General features: G+C 32.8%; 2 protein-coding genes across 4 annotated transcripts in view; both read left to right on the top strand.

Moving 5' to 3' along the window:
- The window catches only part of LOC126979400 (glutathione hydrolase 1 proenzyme-like), a 106,003-nt gene that overhangs the window by 54,763 nt on the left and 34,361 nt on the right, over nucleotides 1-16,879 (top strand). For all 3 annotated transcript variants that reach the window (XM_050828683.1, XM_050828681.1, XM_050828680.1), the window contains one exon: nucleotides 6,390-6,610. In XM_050828683.1, coding sequence (XP_050684640.1) covers nucleotides 6,390-6,610 — 221 coding nt within the window. The remainder of the gene's footprint in view (nucleotides 1-6,389; nucleotides 6,611-16,879) is intronic.
- Nucleotides 966-1,677, top strand: LOC126979489 (nuclear protein 1). The gene has a single exon (XM_050828813.1). The coding sequence runs from the start codon at nucleotides 1,065-1,067 to the stop codon at nucleotides 1,266-1,268; it is 204 nt and encodes a 67-aa protein (XP_050684770.1). The 5' UTR covers nucleotides 966-1,064; the 3' UTR covers nucleotides 1,269-1,677.

Below are 16,879 nucleotides of genomic sequence, written 5' to 3'. Positions count from 1 at the left end.
TCACTGCTGTTTTAGAAACGCATATAATTATTTACTTAAAGTTAATCTTATTGGACACTTTTCAGTAAACATTGCCAGAAATAATATTTGGCCAATGATGCAACTGTTGAAGTGTCGGATTTTTTTTCGATATAAATAATTCATATTGTTTAATATTAATATGTATCAGTAATCATCATATAAATATTATAAAGTAAGTCAAATAAACATTATTAAATTGCTTAGTAAAACTAAATATCATTATTCAAATAAATATGATATTGATGAAAAAGAAAGCTTTAATCTTACTTTTTAAAGTAGGCAAAAATAAAAAAAGCGCGTATGTACTTATATATGCACGCAAGAAGTTATACTTATTTGGCCTAACGAAGCAAAAATCATTAAAATAATTTATTCCTCGCAATTCTACATTTTTAGAAAGAACGATTTCGTAAAAATCTTGCAAATATCACTTTGACAATATTTTTTAAAATAATGAATACGGCTGTATGGGCTTGAACCCTTTGCCTGTCCTAATAATGGACGAAGAAACCAAAAAAAATAACGAATGACGCAAACGTCAGAAAATATTAGGAACCAACTTCAACCTGTTACTTTTGTGTTACAGTGATGCGCGCGCATCTTATAATTTTACTCTCATTTTTTTATAACGCGCCTAAAGAATTATAACTTCATTAATAACTATAAAAGATTTTCATAACTAGGCAGCAATTTATTAAAATATGTGGGCCGTGACATTCATAATCAATGATGTGATGGGGGTGTATAATTATATTTATTTATGAAGTAGTCGGTAGTGGGCTGAATTTATTATTGGTATGGCATCACTAACCGGTTAACAGCACATGCGCAGTAGCGTACCGGCACGTTTCTAGCCAATCACCTTTCGAGAACTTTATCGACAGACTCTGCAGTTCACGCATGCGGTCAGTGACGTGTCTTAAGCAGGCTATAAAATAAACAGCGCGACGTGATCGGCAGACATTTTGTTGAACAAAATCAACTGTGACACATTCAGTGTGATATTTACGTTTCATCCCCAAGTTTTCAATATATCATTAAATATGTCAGAAACTTTCTTCGATGAATACGACTACTACAACTTTGACCACGACAAGCATATTTTTTCTGCACACAGCGGCAAACAGCGAACAAAGAAAGAGGTGAGCGAACATACCAACCACTTTGACCCGTCCGGCCATTCCAGAAAGATCGTAACTAAGCTTGTTAATACTGAAAACAATAAGAAGACTAATAATAAACACTAAGTGACATTACTGGACAGAATGACTATGGCGTGTTTATGGAATGTTGATATGCTGAAAAAAAAGGAAGACTTTATGGCGGAATCCTGGAGAAAATTCGGATCGCTTGTGTTTGAGATCAGTGGGACATCAAAAACAGTTTGTGGCTGCAAACTATTACTATTTAGCACAGTATGAAGAAGTGACGTAGTGATTCCTGATTAGTGCTCGTAACTCCCTAATACAATTAATACAGGATCGCTTGTGCATCCATCACCATCGTTCCGTTTAACTGATCTCAATTTTCCGAGCTTGTTGTAAAGCTCAAATTGCTGTGTTATTAATTTCTAGGTAGATTTTTTAACATTGTTTTATCGTTTCGAATAGAAAAGGACTGTTTTAATTTAAGTCTAATAAAAATGTTTAAATATTATGTTATTGTTTTTCTTTGTCTTTGCCTTGTGATTCATTTTGTGAAACGACGCTCGCCACTCGCCAACAACATCGAGGTCGTTACACAACAAATAACAATGTACAACAGTAGGTATGTGCTATGTTTACATACAAAAACAACCTTGAGCCGTGACTTATAATTTTAAATCGATTGTGTCTCGATTCTTCTATGTACTGCGTAGTATTTATAATACTTATAAATGAGAATAGAGCAATAATTATTCAATAAATGTAAATAATTTGATTTAATTCGAGAGGTACTACCAATGATATAAATATCATTAGGTACTACGTGATAAATTTTAAATACTTACCTAGGTACTTATCTACCTACATAGATACACAATTTAGGATTTTGCACTTTGTCTCTACAAGTACTAAATTATCTCCTATTATAGTATTGTAATTAAATTGGGTATATCTTTTTTTATGGAATAGGAGGACAAACGAGCGTACGGTTCAACTTGTGTTAAGTGATCACCGCCGCCCACATTCTCTTGCAACACCAAAGGAATCACAAGAGCGTTGCTGGTTTATCTCGTTTGCTAACTATAGGTTTTGAGAAACTATTTTTCTGATATCTATGAAGGAATACCTAGACAGTGGTTGGTCAGTACAGCAGATAGGTAGTTTTTAGGATTTGTCTACTAATAGAACTTCATTTACTTACCTACTTATTAAAACATTATATTCAAAAGAATTATGTAACAAATATATTGGTGGATGAGATACTTGTGTACCTATTATGATAAACATGAAAACTATAAAAGCCTTTGTTAATGAAAAACAAACCTCAAAACCTCTGCTTTTCTTTTCTTGTTTATACATCGTGTCTATAGGCGTGAGAGATATCTAGTGACTCGCGAGGATTTCTATTTTCAGTATCACCAAATATCAAGTTGTAAATCAACAAAGATTGGATGCAAAAATTCATTAATTATGATTACATCGTGGTCTATGTTTTATGATTCCATTTATGGTCCATCACTCATTAACTGCTAAAACAAAACATACTTATGTATTTTGACAAGCAATACAATTGTGCTGTTAAACCACTACAGGTGTGTTTAAAAATTTCTAAACGCCTCAGATAGTCACAGCTATTTTAGACTGTACCTATATTAGACTAGGACCGGGAGTGTGCAAAAGTACTAAACTAACCACTACGATAGATCCATCTCACACAAATGATTTGCACCAAATTATCATTATATAGCAGATTTTACTAACGCAGTCAGGTTTTCAATAATATTTAAGAAGTTTGAAATGACTTTTTTTCTTTATAATTATTTCGGTTGACTAAATTTCATCGAGGTTAAGCACTTTTTAAGCCTAGTTTTTTACAGTTCTCTGCTAAATGTAAAGTGATATAAGTCATCAGCTATTTTAGGTGCTTCTTGTCACGCAATTTCATTTTTTTTTGTATTGTATCAGTTACATCGGCTTAAAATTCTAAACGTATTTCGTTAATGTTGTTATGAGATCGGTTAACATTTTTTGTCAATTTCTTTTTCTATTTTTGTTCATTGGTGGTTCGGGTATTTCTTTTTACTCTTTGGCGATATGCAGTATCTAATGTTTTTGTAGTACCTACATTATGTCTACATGAACGCTTTTGAATATTATTATATTACATATACTGATGCCAATATTAAGTCAAACTCAAGTAAATACCTTGGGAATATTTCGAATATAAATATTAGGTATAGCTCCACTTCAAGCCGGCCCACATTCTAACGTTCTTGTTTAGTACGATTATTGCGTAGATCAAAGTCAAAGTTAAAGTCAAAGTTTTTATTTGCATAAACATGTTAGATTGATGTTACATAAATATTATTAAGTAAATTTTTGCCACATTTATGACGTGCAAATTTTATAAAATACATTTCTAACTCATTAGTTACAATAATATAGATTTAACAAAAGATTAGTAGCAGTATTATAAAGTATATAGTCAAGTTTTTAGTTGAAAATATTCGCCTAATGAATACCTATAAGCAGTTTTTACTAAGGTATATTTTCAATTTAGATGAGAAATTCCTATTTGACGATACCTCTCTTATTATTTTTGGGATGTGATTATAGATTTTTATGCACATAAACAAACAGTTTCTCTGAAATAATGTAGTTCTACATCAAGGTACTTGTAGTCTCGTGGGGTCCCTGGATGGGAAAAGAGAAGTGTTTTCATGTTTACTAAATTCGCTAAATTTTTTTCGAACAAACATACAGCACTCAAATATGTAATTCAACTATTGTTAATCGCATATAGACAAACATTTTCACCATGAAGTGTTGTTATAAACATGCTAAAGTATTCAGAACAGGGCTACATCGGCGAAATTAAGGTGATTTGTAGTCAAAAATAAAATAAATGCGTTGGCAAGTAATAAAATGACGATGATTTTAACTTATGTACCTACCTACCCAATATTACTAAACTAAAAAGACATTGAAAACTACCAGCTGCCCGCGACGTCGATTGAATGAATAAACAACAAACATTATTCAATTAGGCCTAAACTAAGCACTTGTGAATCGTCATTAAAATATTTTTGTATTTTGAATTACTGAATCTTCTTTATGTTCGGAAAAAGTAGAGATCGTGAGAAGAACATACAAGAAACAACAGCCTTTTAAATCAAATAGAGTATTTAAATACAAGAACAGGAAAACAATTAGAGAGCAAAATGTTTATCTGATGTTAAGTGATCACCGCCACCCACATTCTCCTGCAAGGCCCGAAAAATTACCGGACCTTTGTAGCTTACCTATACTTATAAAAAAGGGATATCTTTTTTCATTCTTCGTCATTAATCGGGAACTATATATCATAAAACTAATCACAATCTGTTTTAGCTTGAACCAATGAAGCCCTTTCATATGATACTCGACATGACACGGTTAACTAAATTTTAATTTATGTCCCTGGTTTTTTTATTTAATTGCAGGTACTATCTAAGAAACATAGAAACTTTTTTAATACGGCATCTATTTGATGTTTATTAGATGCTTGTGTGCGTGGCATCTTGACATTCAATGACATCTTTCAAATTTGTAACATACGCTTCGTGTGACTTCACATTGAAATTAATACAAAATTCTGACGATATGTGATCCCAGTGTCTTTCTTATTTCTTGTAGTATTATTTTTACAAAGTTTTATTACTCGAACCGGCATTTTAGTTTCAATTATTAGCAAAGTTTAACAGAGCATGTGGCACGTCAAAATTCACACATTGTTCGAGGCTGTATTGAGTACGCCCACTTGACGGTAGCATTAGTTGGCGCACTTTACGACTTCACCTTCGGTATCTAGTTGGAGCGTAGCTGAGACCAATAATTTATGTAAGTTAGACATGTTAGTGTAATTTACAGGCAAAATTCCAAAGACAGCACCATATTTTTGGGTTGGGTGATGACGTTAACAAACGTAGACGTCACTGTTTTGTTACAATGCTTGGAACATTAATCACCTTATTAATAATACTCTTATTTAGTTATTGACACACTTAAATCTCTATAACTAGGTACAATAATATCTCATTATCGTTATTTTGTAAAACAATAATACCTTATCTTGTGCCCGTAGCCTTGTTTACAAAACAAAGAAATTTACTATCACTGATAACATAATTATTGATAAACTGTCGTAAAATTATATTAATAATAAATCTACAAATGTATACCTTATAATTATATATATTTAATGTTTCTTGGATGTGGCTCCGCCGATTCTTATTTAGTACTGGATGATAATTTTTTGCGGCGAAATACAGAGCCTAGGAAAACGCTTTTTATCTAGTTTTTTATTTTCATTTTGCAGCAAACCTTACTTTTTGAGCAAAGATCCATCAGCCAAGTATACCTACTTGATACTTATCCATTTTTATTAAACTAAGACTCGAACCCGCGACCTCTCGGGTTCCGTCCAAGCGCTCTTACCAACTGAGCCAACTGTTCGAGCACGCATGGGTCGTATATTATGGGCAAATATTTTTTTAATAATTTAATTTGTGTAAGTATTCCCAGAAGTGAGGGTTATTACTTTCAAATAAAAAATTGTTCAGGTAGGTAGGAATAGATAAAATATACCGTAATTATAATATATTTTTTTAACGGAAGAGGAACAATCGAGCATACGGGTCATCTAGTCTTAAGTGATCACCGCCAAACTATCTTTTAATGTGGTGTCTTACCGGAAACACCGCACAAGGAAGCTCATTCCATAGTTTGGATGTACATGGAATAAAGTTCCTCGAAGACCGCACTGTGAAGGTATGCCACTCATCCAAATTGTTAAGATGACAGCCAAGTGTTGTGCGAAGGTGGTATTTTGTAGCAGAAATCAGGTTAAACAGAGAATGTGTGCAGCAGTGATCAGTTAACACCAGGTGACCCGTACGCTCGTTTGTTCCAACTTTTGCAAAAAAAAGTATAATGTAACACAGGTCTATTTATAAAAAGAAATACTGCAAGAATTACTAACTTTTCACCCTTAATTTGATTAATACCAAAAAACGGCGAGCTAAGTAGATTAAATATACCACAGACATTATTTTTACTGGAAAATAACAGAATGGCGTGATTAAAACAATGAGAAACATAACTTAAAATTCGTCTCAATTGAGAAGTTCGTTCTTTGTTTTTATGTTGCATTACTCAAATATTTAATTCCCGTCCTTTCAACAGGCATATACTCTCTATAAACGGCTCAGCGGTGGACGCAACTCTTGCAGCCATGTTCTGCAACGGTCTCCTGAACCAGCAAAGCATGGGTCTTGGTGGAGGGTTCTTCATGACAGTCTACATCAAGGAGGAGGAGAAGGCGTATACCGTGATAGCGAGAGAGACTGCACCAAGCGCTGCTACTCAGGACATGTTCCATGGAAACTTTGATAAATCTCATCATGGTAATTTCATTAATTTAATATCAGAGATTAAATCTGAATAATATTTTAATTTAATGGTGGATACTTGTATCACATACCACATAAGAATACGCAGGTCTTTATTTGGATAAAATTGCGTTACCATTCAATCAAAACCACCATCATTGACGCAGGTGTGACTGCTTCAATAATATATCATAACATCAAAAATTACTTCGTAAAATATCCTGTCATAATGAAATTGTTTCACAGCAGAACTGTCAAATGCATCAATAAATTCTCTTATAGAAATGATGTATGGACACATCAAAGGAAAAACAAATTTGTTATTTTTATTTAATTTAGGAGCATTTTCATATTTATTCATCTTTTAAACCTTCTCTGGACTTCCACGAATAATGCAAGACCAAAATTAGCCAAAGCGGTCCAGCCGTTCTCGAGTTTTAGCGAGACTAACGAATCGCAATTCATTTTTATATATATAGATTAGGACTTATCGTTTTTGGTATATATATCGAAGATATATATATATATATATATATATATATATTTATATAGTAGTACTAGCTAGGTATTGTATTTTAGTTCAAGTTCAAACAGCAACGCCACTTTTAGAAATATCTGAAAATGTTTAGGTCAATGACAAAGAATATCAATATCATGCTGTGATCTTTCTGATTACGGAAAAGATTATACTTATAAATTTATTTAAACTATTTTAAAACTTATAAAGAGTTGGATGAGGGAAGATCTCTGAGAGCTCAGAGAAGGAGCAAACTAGTTGTGCCTCATAAGGCTACAGATGTTTGGAAAGAGTACACAGTACACACTACATGGCAATAACTATTGTACAATAAACTTCCTGACGACTATAAAAGCAGTACTATTAATAAATTTAAAAGGACAGCTCATAAGTTGCTCATAAACAAATGCTATTATAATATTTCTGAATTATTTAGTGATAATCTTATCTTAAATTAAGGACTACCTAACGGTTAAGGATATTTTAAAGTTATTGACAATAATTTGTTTTGGACTTTTATTATGTAAGTATTACATTTAAATAATTTCTTTTATTTTGTATTATGCTTTTCTTGTATAAAGTTTATGTATAACTTAACTTTTTAATCCTATTTTGTTTCTTTTTCTTTCACCAGTTCACCAGTTACACTGGTAAAATGTATAAGGCTCATCAGAAATGATTTTCGACCTGTTGTACCTGCATTTTATTGAATAAATAAATCATTCAACAATACGGAAGTATCCATCCCTACTCTGTGGTTCAAACTAAAGATATCTTATAATTATGATTACATTAAATTAAAACTATCGTTACGGGGAGGAAGATATTAACTAGACAGATCCGTTGATCGAAATAGCTGCCAGCACTTGGGTTTGGGTTTCCAGTAGCCTTATTTAGGCGACTAAATAGTACCTACTTTGTACATAATTCTCCGCGCGTCTGAGCCCCACGGGAGTAATATCTCTACACCAAAAGGCACAAAGATGTAAGACTATAACTAAAAATAAATAATAGTTAAAAAAAACTAAAAAGCACGCTTTATATAAAATGCAACTAAAAAATAGAAAATAAATTTAAATTGAAAATAGTGTAAAAAAAAATATATTTTATTGTTAAAAATAGCGTGGGGTGTAGAAGAATTATTATTTTAATAATATCTTAAAAAGCACCCCGCGCTTTTAAAATAAAGCGTATATAAAATAAAGCGTGCTTTTTAGTTTTTTTTAACTATTATTTATTTTTCATTTTTTAGTCAAATTAGTGTAATTTCATCGGTCCTCGATAAATCTACAAAGTTTGAACGAAATCTAGCCGTTTAAAGTGGGTCAAAATCGCGGCCAAAGAAGTCGGTTACAAACATACAAACATACAGGTGAAGCTTATATAAAGCGTATAATAACATAATTATAAATCCTCTTATATATCGGTTAAACTGTCTTTAAAATTGTAAACATAAAAGCATTTAGTTCGAGGCGTTTCTAGAAAGCGGTTAGAATTCATGCAACTTTGAAAGGTCATCCGTTGTAAAGACCAGTTAGACACTGCCCTCTGTGACCTTACTCCTTTGCTCTCCTACATCACCTGTTTTGTTTCTAGTGAAATGCTTAATTTGCCCTTATAACTTTAATGGAAATAATAATAAATTTAGTTTATAATGATAATAAATTATTAATATACTATTTCCTGAAAGAGGTCACTCGTCGAATCCAGCTCGGATGGGCAGCGTTCGGGAAGCTCCGTAAAATCTTCTCGTCCCAAATATCAGATGTGTCTGAAGACGAAAATTTTCAACCGGTGTGTGTTGCCAGTAAAGTCTTACGGTACGCAAACGTGTTCGCTTATAATGGGCCTAATGAAAGACTTCATGGTTGCTCAGAGGGAAATGTAGAGGGCTATGCTCGGAGTTTTCCCTGCTAGATCGAATCAGCAATGTGGAGCTCCTTAGGAGAACCAAAGTCACCTACATAGCCCATTTGATTGCAAAACTAAAGTAGCAGGGCACATATTTCGGCGGTCAGATGGCCGGTTAACAGATAAGTCCTCGAATGGCGACCACGTACCGGAAGATGCAGTGTTGGTAGGCCCCCCACAAGATGGACCGACGATCTGGTCAAGATCGCCGGAATACTTTGGATGAGGGCAACGCAGGACCGATAGTCATGGCGATCTTTTGTGGAGGCCTTTGTCCAGCAGTGTACGTCTTCGGGCTAATGATGATATTATGTTATTTCTATTTCTATAAGAGAAGCTGTTTTAAATAATTATATAAATATATCACTTTTTTCTCAATTATATGCATTATGTATGGTGGCAATAAGATGGTTAAGCAACTATGTAGGTACAATCAATCAAATTGAATTTAAAATAGTGAATATTTGTGTTTAAATGTATTGTCCTTGGTTGCTATTTTTACTGAAATTGAGGTCAGTGCTGAAATGGACGCGTTTTTTTATTTACCTATCACAGCATTCTAAATAAGAATGTAACAGAAATATTATAAATACTAATCTAGTAATGCTCCGGATATTAACGTGATTTGTATAGTAGTGATATGTAAAAATGCTGCCAGTATTCTTGGTACGCTTCCACGTAATGATAGTTTTAATTGTATGTAGTCATAGTATTGTAAATTTAGTTATAAGATTTGTTTTGTTTGAATATATAATTAGATTAATTTGATAAATTTTATATTATTCATATATGTAAACTGATGGAAATACGATTGAAATATTACGAACTCAACAGTATTGTTAAACCGTGCGTCAATAAATTCTCTCATAGAAAATATATAAAATTCGTTCATTGTAACAACATACAAAAGCTTAGTATTCATTAAATTTATTGTCAATCTATTTTCGTCTCGTCGAGGGGATCAGATGGAACTCTTAAAATAGATAGATTTGAAAATAGGTCCGAATGTATTTAGTAGTTTATAGGAATCTACAACAATAACTTAACATCACTTCGCATCTTTGTATAGTTTTACTTAAGAATTATATAAAATTCATGTGAAGCCACGTTGACGGTTGTAAAAGGGAGGAGTCTCACCGATCTGGAAGTCACTCGGGAAAGTGTTGGTGACTCTGCGGACTTGAGTAAGGAAAGATGCGCACCTTTTCATCATAATGGCGTGAACATACCTGATGCACTGCAATAATAATAGAACAGTAGCGTTACTCAGCGGTCGCCTTCAAATTTATACCTACGTGTGGGTTCAGCGCTAGGGCTGGTACATACAAAAACATTAACGACGCGGACAGCGCGGCGCAGCTAATTCAATTCGGACAGCGATCAGTCTCGGCAGCGTGCGACGAGACACTCAATAGTCTTGTCTCCCCAAGATTGCTTAGCGGCTTGTATGTGTGCGTGCGTCGATTCGGAGACTGTAGTATGAACTTAAAGTAGTGTGCTATTTCTGTATTGAGGCGGCAGCCCCAGCAGTACTGAGAGCAATGTGCATTGTTATATTGCACACGTAGATCATTGTATGCCCTGTGCGTGTAACTAACCCAGGAACAGGGTGCAGATGTAGAAAATTTTGATATTAAGTACTCCATTAGTATGTGATAAGTAGAAAGGTCAGGTTATTATGATATAAATACAAAATTTTGTACTTACTAAGAAATAACGGACAGATGGCCGTTGGGGCAGTAAAGTCTAAATGGCGACCACGTACCGGAAGATGTATTGTTTTATAGGCACCCCAAGATGGACCGACGATCTGGTCAAGATCGCTGGAACACGTTAGATGAGGGAAGCGCAGGACCGATCGTCATGGCGATCTTTGGGGGAGGCCTTTGTCCAGCAGTGGACGTCTTCCGGCTGAAGTTATGACAATAATGAAGAAATAAATATTATTAAATTAAAAGACAGCTTTATTACTTTGTTAGGTTAGTAAATAGTTTCCTTTAACATCAGTACTATGCTAAAATAACCTTTTAAAATAAGGAAACCAATACTTTTCTACTAATCTCATATTAAATGTATGGAATTGTTTTATATCAAAATTTTGGATACTTATCGTTTGATTTTCAAAAAGTTATTGATGTCATTTTACTGATTAGGTAACGTACTTTCAATATCAGTTTAAAGTTTTTTGATATCTGTAATAGTTCTGGAATAATAGCCTGGTAACACTTAACGATTACAGAAACTTACTTTGCCAGAAATATTCACAAGTAAAGTTGTTACAAAGTAAAGAATAGGTACACGTTTCGTCTTGACAGACATGCAAATATTTCAGTGGTTTCGTCTTATTATTTAATAATTACTGCTATATTTAATTTGACCAACGTAAAGCAATACCTAAAACACCCTACAACATAAAATTACAATAATTAATGAAATGTGAAGAGATAATATAGTAAAAATAAACACAAGAAATTATAATATTTAGAATAGTAATGGTGCCAGTTACCACTTTGTTTGATAATATTCGTTTGTAAAGTAAAAAAAATGTTTTTGTTAGTGTTAGTAATTTAAATTTAAATCTTTTTAACACTGTCTCTCTTATTTCTTTTGGTAATTTATTAAATATTTTTACAGACATAGCATGAGTGATGAGTGAATTTTTTAGGTACAAAGTGGTTCTAATGTGGCGTACTCGAAGTCTGGTAGGATCACGCGATGTAAACAAAGAACAGTCGCCTAACCGAATGTATAAACTTACATTTATCTTTACAAATAAACTAGCCTCTAGTACATCGGTAACAGTCAGTATGTTTATATTTAAAAATAGAGGTCTGCTATCGAAGGGCCCTGTACCTGCCACAGTTCTTATACATATTTTATGAGCCAATAATATTTCGTTTATGTTTTTGGAATTACCCCATAGCAAGATACCATACCTAATTATAGATCCTATATAGCCGTGATAGGCAATGATTGCAGCTTCTTTTGATATTGTCTTTCTGGTTTGCCTAATAGCAAAGACAAATTTATGTATGCTTTTAACTAGTGATTCTATATGAGCCTCAGTGGAGCACTACTTATATATAAATACTTAATAGCTCATCGCTACAAAATATGTATTCAAATAAAGCATTTTAATTAAAACAGAATTTCAAACACGAGTGACCTAAATCTCGGTCATTAGCCTGCGATAATCATCAGATACATCAATTTTCATTGTTTTCCACTGCGTTGCGAAATCGTTGAAACAAATATTATTTCATGAATATGACAATTATGTTTAAACAATTGTTAAAGCCTTTTGTAACACAATATTATGTCGAACAATAGAGCGTGTCATTAATAAACTTTATTGTTGAATTTATGCAAAATATACCCAGTTTTAATGCTAAGGCTGAGATCTCTAGAGCGTACTTACACTATGCTCAGACTTTACTCAGGTAAAACTTAGCTTAGAGTAGGCTTAGAATAATCTTTGATTTCGTTTTTATAGTCATTTGACATCTGAAATTATGCTAAATTTAAGCTAAGACAGCCCAATGCAACAGTCAAGTTCGCGTTTTATCACACACAGCTAAGTGTTACGTAAGTAAAGTCTGAGCAATGTCTGAGTACGCTCTAAATATCTCAGCAGAAGGCTCCACTGTCCGTCCGATTCAGTCTATCAGTGGGCTGTGTCTCACACATAGACATTAGTAAAAAATTTTTGTATTCGATAGTAAAAATATATATACAAAATTACTTATTAAAGCAATTTACAATTAAGCCTTATATATGAAGGTATCAGAAAACTTATATCTACAACCCTATCTACGTGTTGAGGGATAAAACTTTATTATGCTTAAAAAACTAATACATATGGATTGTGGGGGAAAACCCAGGAAACTGGGAAAACCTGGACATAGATATTAGTTAGTACACGGCCACATTATGTCTGGACTCGCTGGAACGAAAGCCCCCTCCCGTTCCGCTTATCGCACTTAAAAGACTTGTCGGGGTTGACATAGAGGATGGAATTTTGTATGAAATTTCGTTATTATCGAAGATAACACCATGAAACTTTGAATTTAGGCAGTTTTTTTTATTTTTTTTTATTAGGAAGCCAACGTGCATACAACTATCTTAATCTATAGATTACATTTAAAAATTATTTTATAATGTTGTATACTCCACTTACAGGCTAACTCGACATGCTTAATAGTATTATATACATCCTTTGTTAAACTAAAACTATTTGAAAACAATTTTTGAAAAAATTTAACAAATTAAAGCCACAAGGAAAAGGCTGATAAAAAAAATAACTTACTTAATAACCAAGAAAAACTAAAGAATAAAACTATAACTACGAACAATGTAAGTTATTAAGATATTAACAAATATTTGTTCTAGAGTTTTTAAAATTTAGACCTGTGTGGGGATGAAAGTTCTATAGTTAGTAGCTATGTTATTAACCACAGAAGTTTTGTATGCATATTATTTGCAAAGTGAGTATATTAAAAGAATAAAAAATGCTGCCCAAAGTAACAATTGCAAGCGGACGAGGTCGCGGGTAAAAGCTAGTTATAATAAAAATAATAAGCATCACAACCCACCTCTTAACATACTCCTAAATGATAAGGTTGACCCATCCCTAAATGTATTTTTTAATTTTATTGACATTTTTTTAAGCTATTGCATAGCTTCTATCGCGGACCTTGAGCGTGGAGACCGAATCCAGAAATTCCGTAACGAAAATAACCTAACACGTACTTACTAGATGTATATAGATATATCGGCACAGTCATTGTAATTGCCGTGGAACAGCGGTTATCACGTATGCTTTTTGTGCAGAAGGTCCCAGGTTCGAGCTTGGGGTACATCTTGATTTTTTTAATTTCTTCATTTTTTTATCACGTTTTTGTAATTTTTATTAATTAATTAATTTTTATTTATTACAAGCATTTTTATTTAGTTTCACCTGTCCCGTTGTCTGTCTGTAATCAAATCTTGCAAGTTAAATTTTACTCACTTCCCGTTTGCTTTTTTTTAAATATATTTTATCAAAAAAAAAAAAACTGCATAAATTAAATAAATAAATAATTATAATTGCATAAGTTGATAAAAAATGCTATGCAATAGCTTTACCGCGGCAGTCCCCGATTGCCACACGTCTCTTTTTATTTTTGTATCGCTATTTTTATATTATTCTTTGTTTATTGTTGCACATGGCAATAAAATATAATAATTATTGGAGCACGATAAATTTTATGTACGATATATTTTGTAGGTCTGAGAATCGGTCGAAATCTATTTCTTATACTCCAAATATTTTAATTATTAATTTTTTTTTATTACTTTTATGGCAATACAACGTTTGCTGGGTCAGTCAGCTAGTTAATTAATAATAACATTCTAGTGACGCTTGTCTTGCACACGGCAACAAAGCAACCATGTGACGTCATGACATGAGGTCCATAGATAATATAACCGGGTAATAGAACATTTCAAATAGACACATACGGCCTTACAAATAAACTTGGTATAAAGTTATAACTAACCATAAACAAAGAATATGCAACATGTTACAATATCGTTGACAACACTGTCAAAACAATGATAATTCTGAAGTTTTTCGAATGACAAGCTGCCATGCAAATAAACGCGGGAAACGTTAAATGTCCGAACAAACCATTCGTAAGCAAAATGTCTATTTGTGAACATTTTACATATTCTTGGTTTATGCTTAGTTATAACTTTATGCCAATTTTATTTGTAAGGCCGTAAGTATATACTTAGTGATTTTCATTATTATAACACTAGAAATAAGGGATTGCTTGTAACTAATTCTAGTAGGCTTCATAAGATACATAATAGCTTTAAGGGTAAATTTATACAATTCTATAATAAAGTACCAGCCACTGTTCAGGCATTATCTATAAATAAATTTAAATGTTTTATAAAAAAAATGGCTCTGTCGTAAATCCTATTACTCCACTGCTGAAAATCTAAATGATCCGATAGCCTGGAACTAGATTGTGATTATTTTATAGCGATAGAAATGACTGTACAATATTGTATATTTTTATTGAAAAGAGCGCAAAAAAAGAATGCTGGGAGAGTTTCTTGCGCCGCTTCTTCTCTCTCAGAGCGCCATTTGTTTCCGAAGCGGTAGTAGTATCTAGTAGTTATTTGAAATGAAATCAAAAAGAATTCTAAAGGAATCAATTTTGAGAAAATAAATGCGTTTTATGCCTTTTTATGCCTTTTACGATAATATATGTTACAAAGTTCCACGAACATGTAACACTGAACGTATCTAAAGATCTCGGTTGTTACTTTCGTACTAATTTCTCTAAAAGCTTTCTCTACAATCTGGTTTGGTGCTCGATATACGAATTGCGCTTTTAGCGACTGTAAAATTTTATTAGATTGATGCACATCAAATCGTAACAGTTAGTAAAGGCGTTTATTTTCTCAAAATTGATTCCTTTAGAATTATTTTTGACAAAATAGAAGTAGGCGTTACTTTGCGCAAATACATAATTTTCCAAATGTTTTGAGTTTTATTTAGTGTTAATTCCGCCAATGATTCGCAAAACTCTTGCACGAGACTTAGTCTCGTCAGACTAAGACTTTGGTGAGTCAACATCTCCTCAGGATGCCTCGTGAAGAGGCGAAACACGTGTCGAATTGTTTAAAAACAAATATTGGCGGAATTAACACTTAATAAAACTCAAAATATTTGGATTTTTGATGTCAGTTGAAACACTATCACCGCTTTGGAAACAAATGGCGCTCTGAGAAAGAAGAAACGGCGCAAGAAACTATCCCAGCAATTTTTTTATTACGTTCTTTTTCATAAAATATGTAAAAATACTACAGTTTAAAATCAAAAGTTAACAGGCTCTATTTGGTACTTACTTGTAGAGCAATATTTTAATATAAATTTTGAGGAACCAGGAATAAATAAATTCCTGTTTTCGAAATTTCATATGATCCACAAAAATGTGAATTGTATCTTGTATTCTATTGTGTCACAAATTATCATATTGACTTTTGTCTCAATATATTCTTGATAATATTATGTATGTTATAAACATATAAGTGAATTTCCTAGAAACTGTCCTAACCATAATGTTAACACCAGGAACAGCATAAACTTATAATGCCTAACTCTCGGCTAAGTCGAGCTAGTAAGTCAATTGCGGGGCGATGTATATGCTTTTACAACAAGATCTCAGAAAATGTTCAAAACAGACGTATAACGATATTCAAAAGAATTTATAAAAAACGTTTGTGTGGTCAATAAAAGATCTTTGTAGTTTGTTTCATAAAACATTTATTCTTCAGTGTCTGTTAGTTTATATATTATTACGGCATTTAAAAAATTAAGCTCAATTTAAAATATGTCCATTAGCATATTACAATCCTTTATACTTTCTCAATGGGAAAACTGTTTTCAGAGCGTGTCATACTCTCTTATCTTACCTTAAATAATAATCTAGCAAACCAAGCTCGGATCTTAAGGCGAAGAGTAAACAGAAAACACGCAAACATGGTGTTTTTAGACAAGTTTTGTGGTGAATGTATAGCATTTGAACACTACTTAATCATGTTACACATATCCTTAAGTCTTATTTGTAGGTTACTTATGCTTGCTGTTGGTTATAGTTAACACTGCCGAGCCTTTTTAAACAAGTTTTTTGGCATGGCGTGACGCATTTATTTGGTACTTCTCTCAGAAACGTTATTCTTATAGCTTGTACTTTTTGTGTAGGCTCATTTATTCAGATTAGTAGTTAATAACGAGGATTGTAAGCATATAAAATGTTTTCCACCCAAGAATTTTGAAAATATTGGCTTTGTTACATAGATGG

Source organism: Leptidea sinapis, chromosome 3 (assembly GCF_905404315.1).
Source record: "Leptidea sinapis chromosome 3, ilLepSina1.1, whole genome shotgun sequence".
NCBI lineage: Eukaryota > Metazoa > Arthropoda > Insecta > Lepidoptera > Pieridae > Leptidea > Leptidea sinapis.
This window is presented reverse-complemented; position numbering and strand designations above follow the sequence as displayed.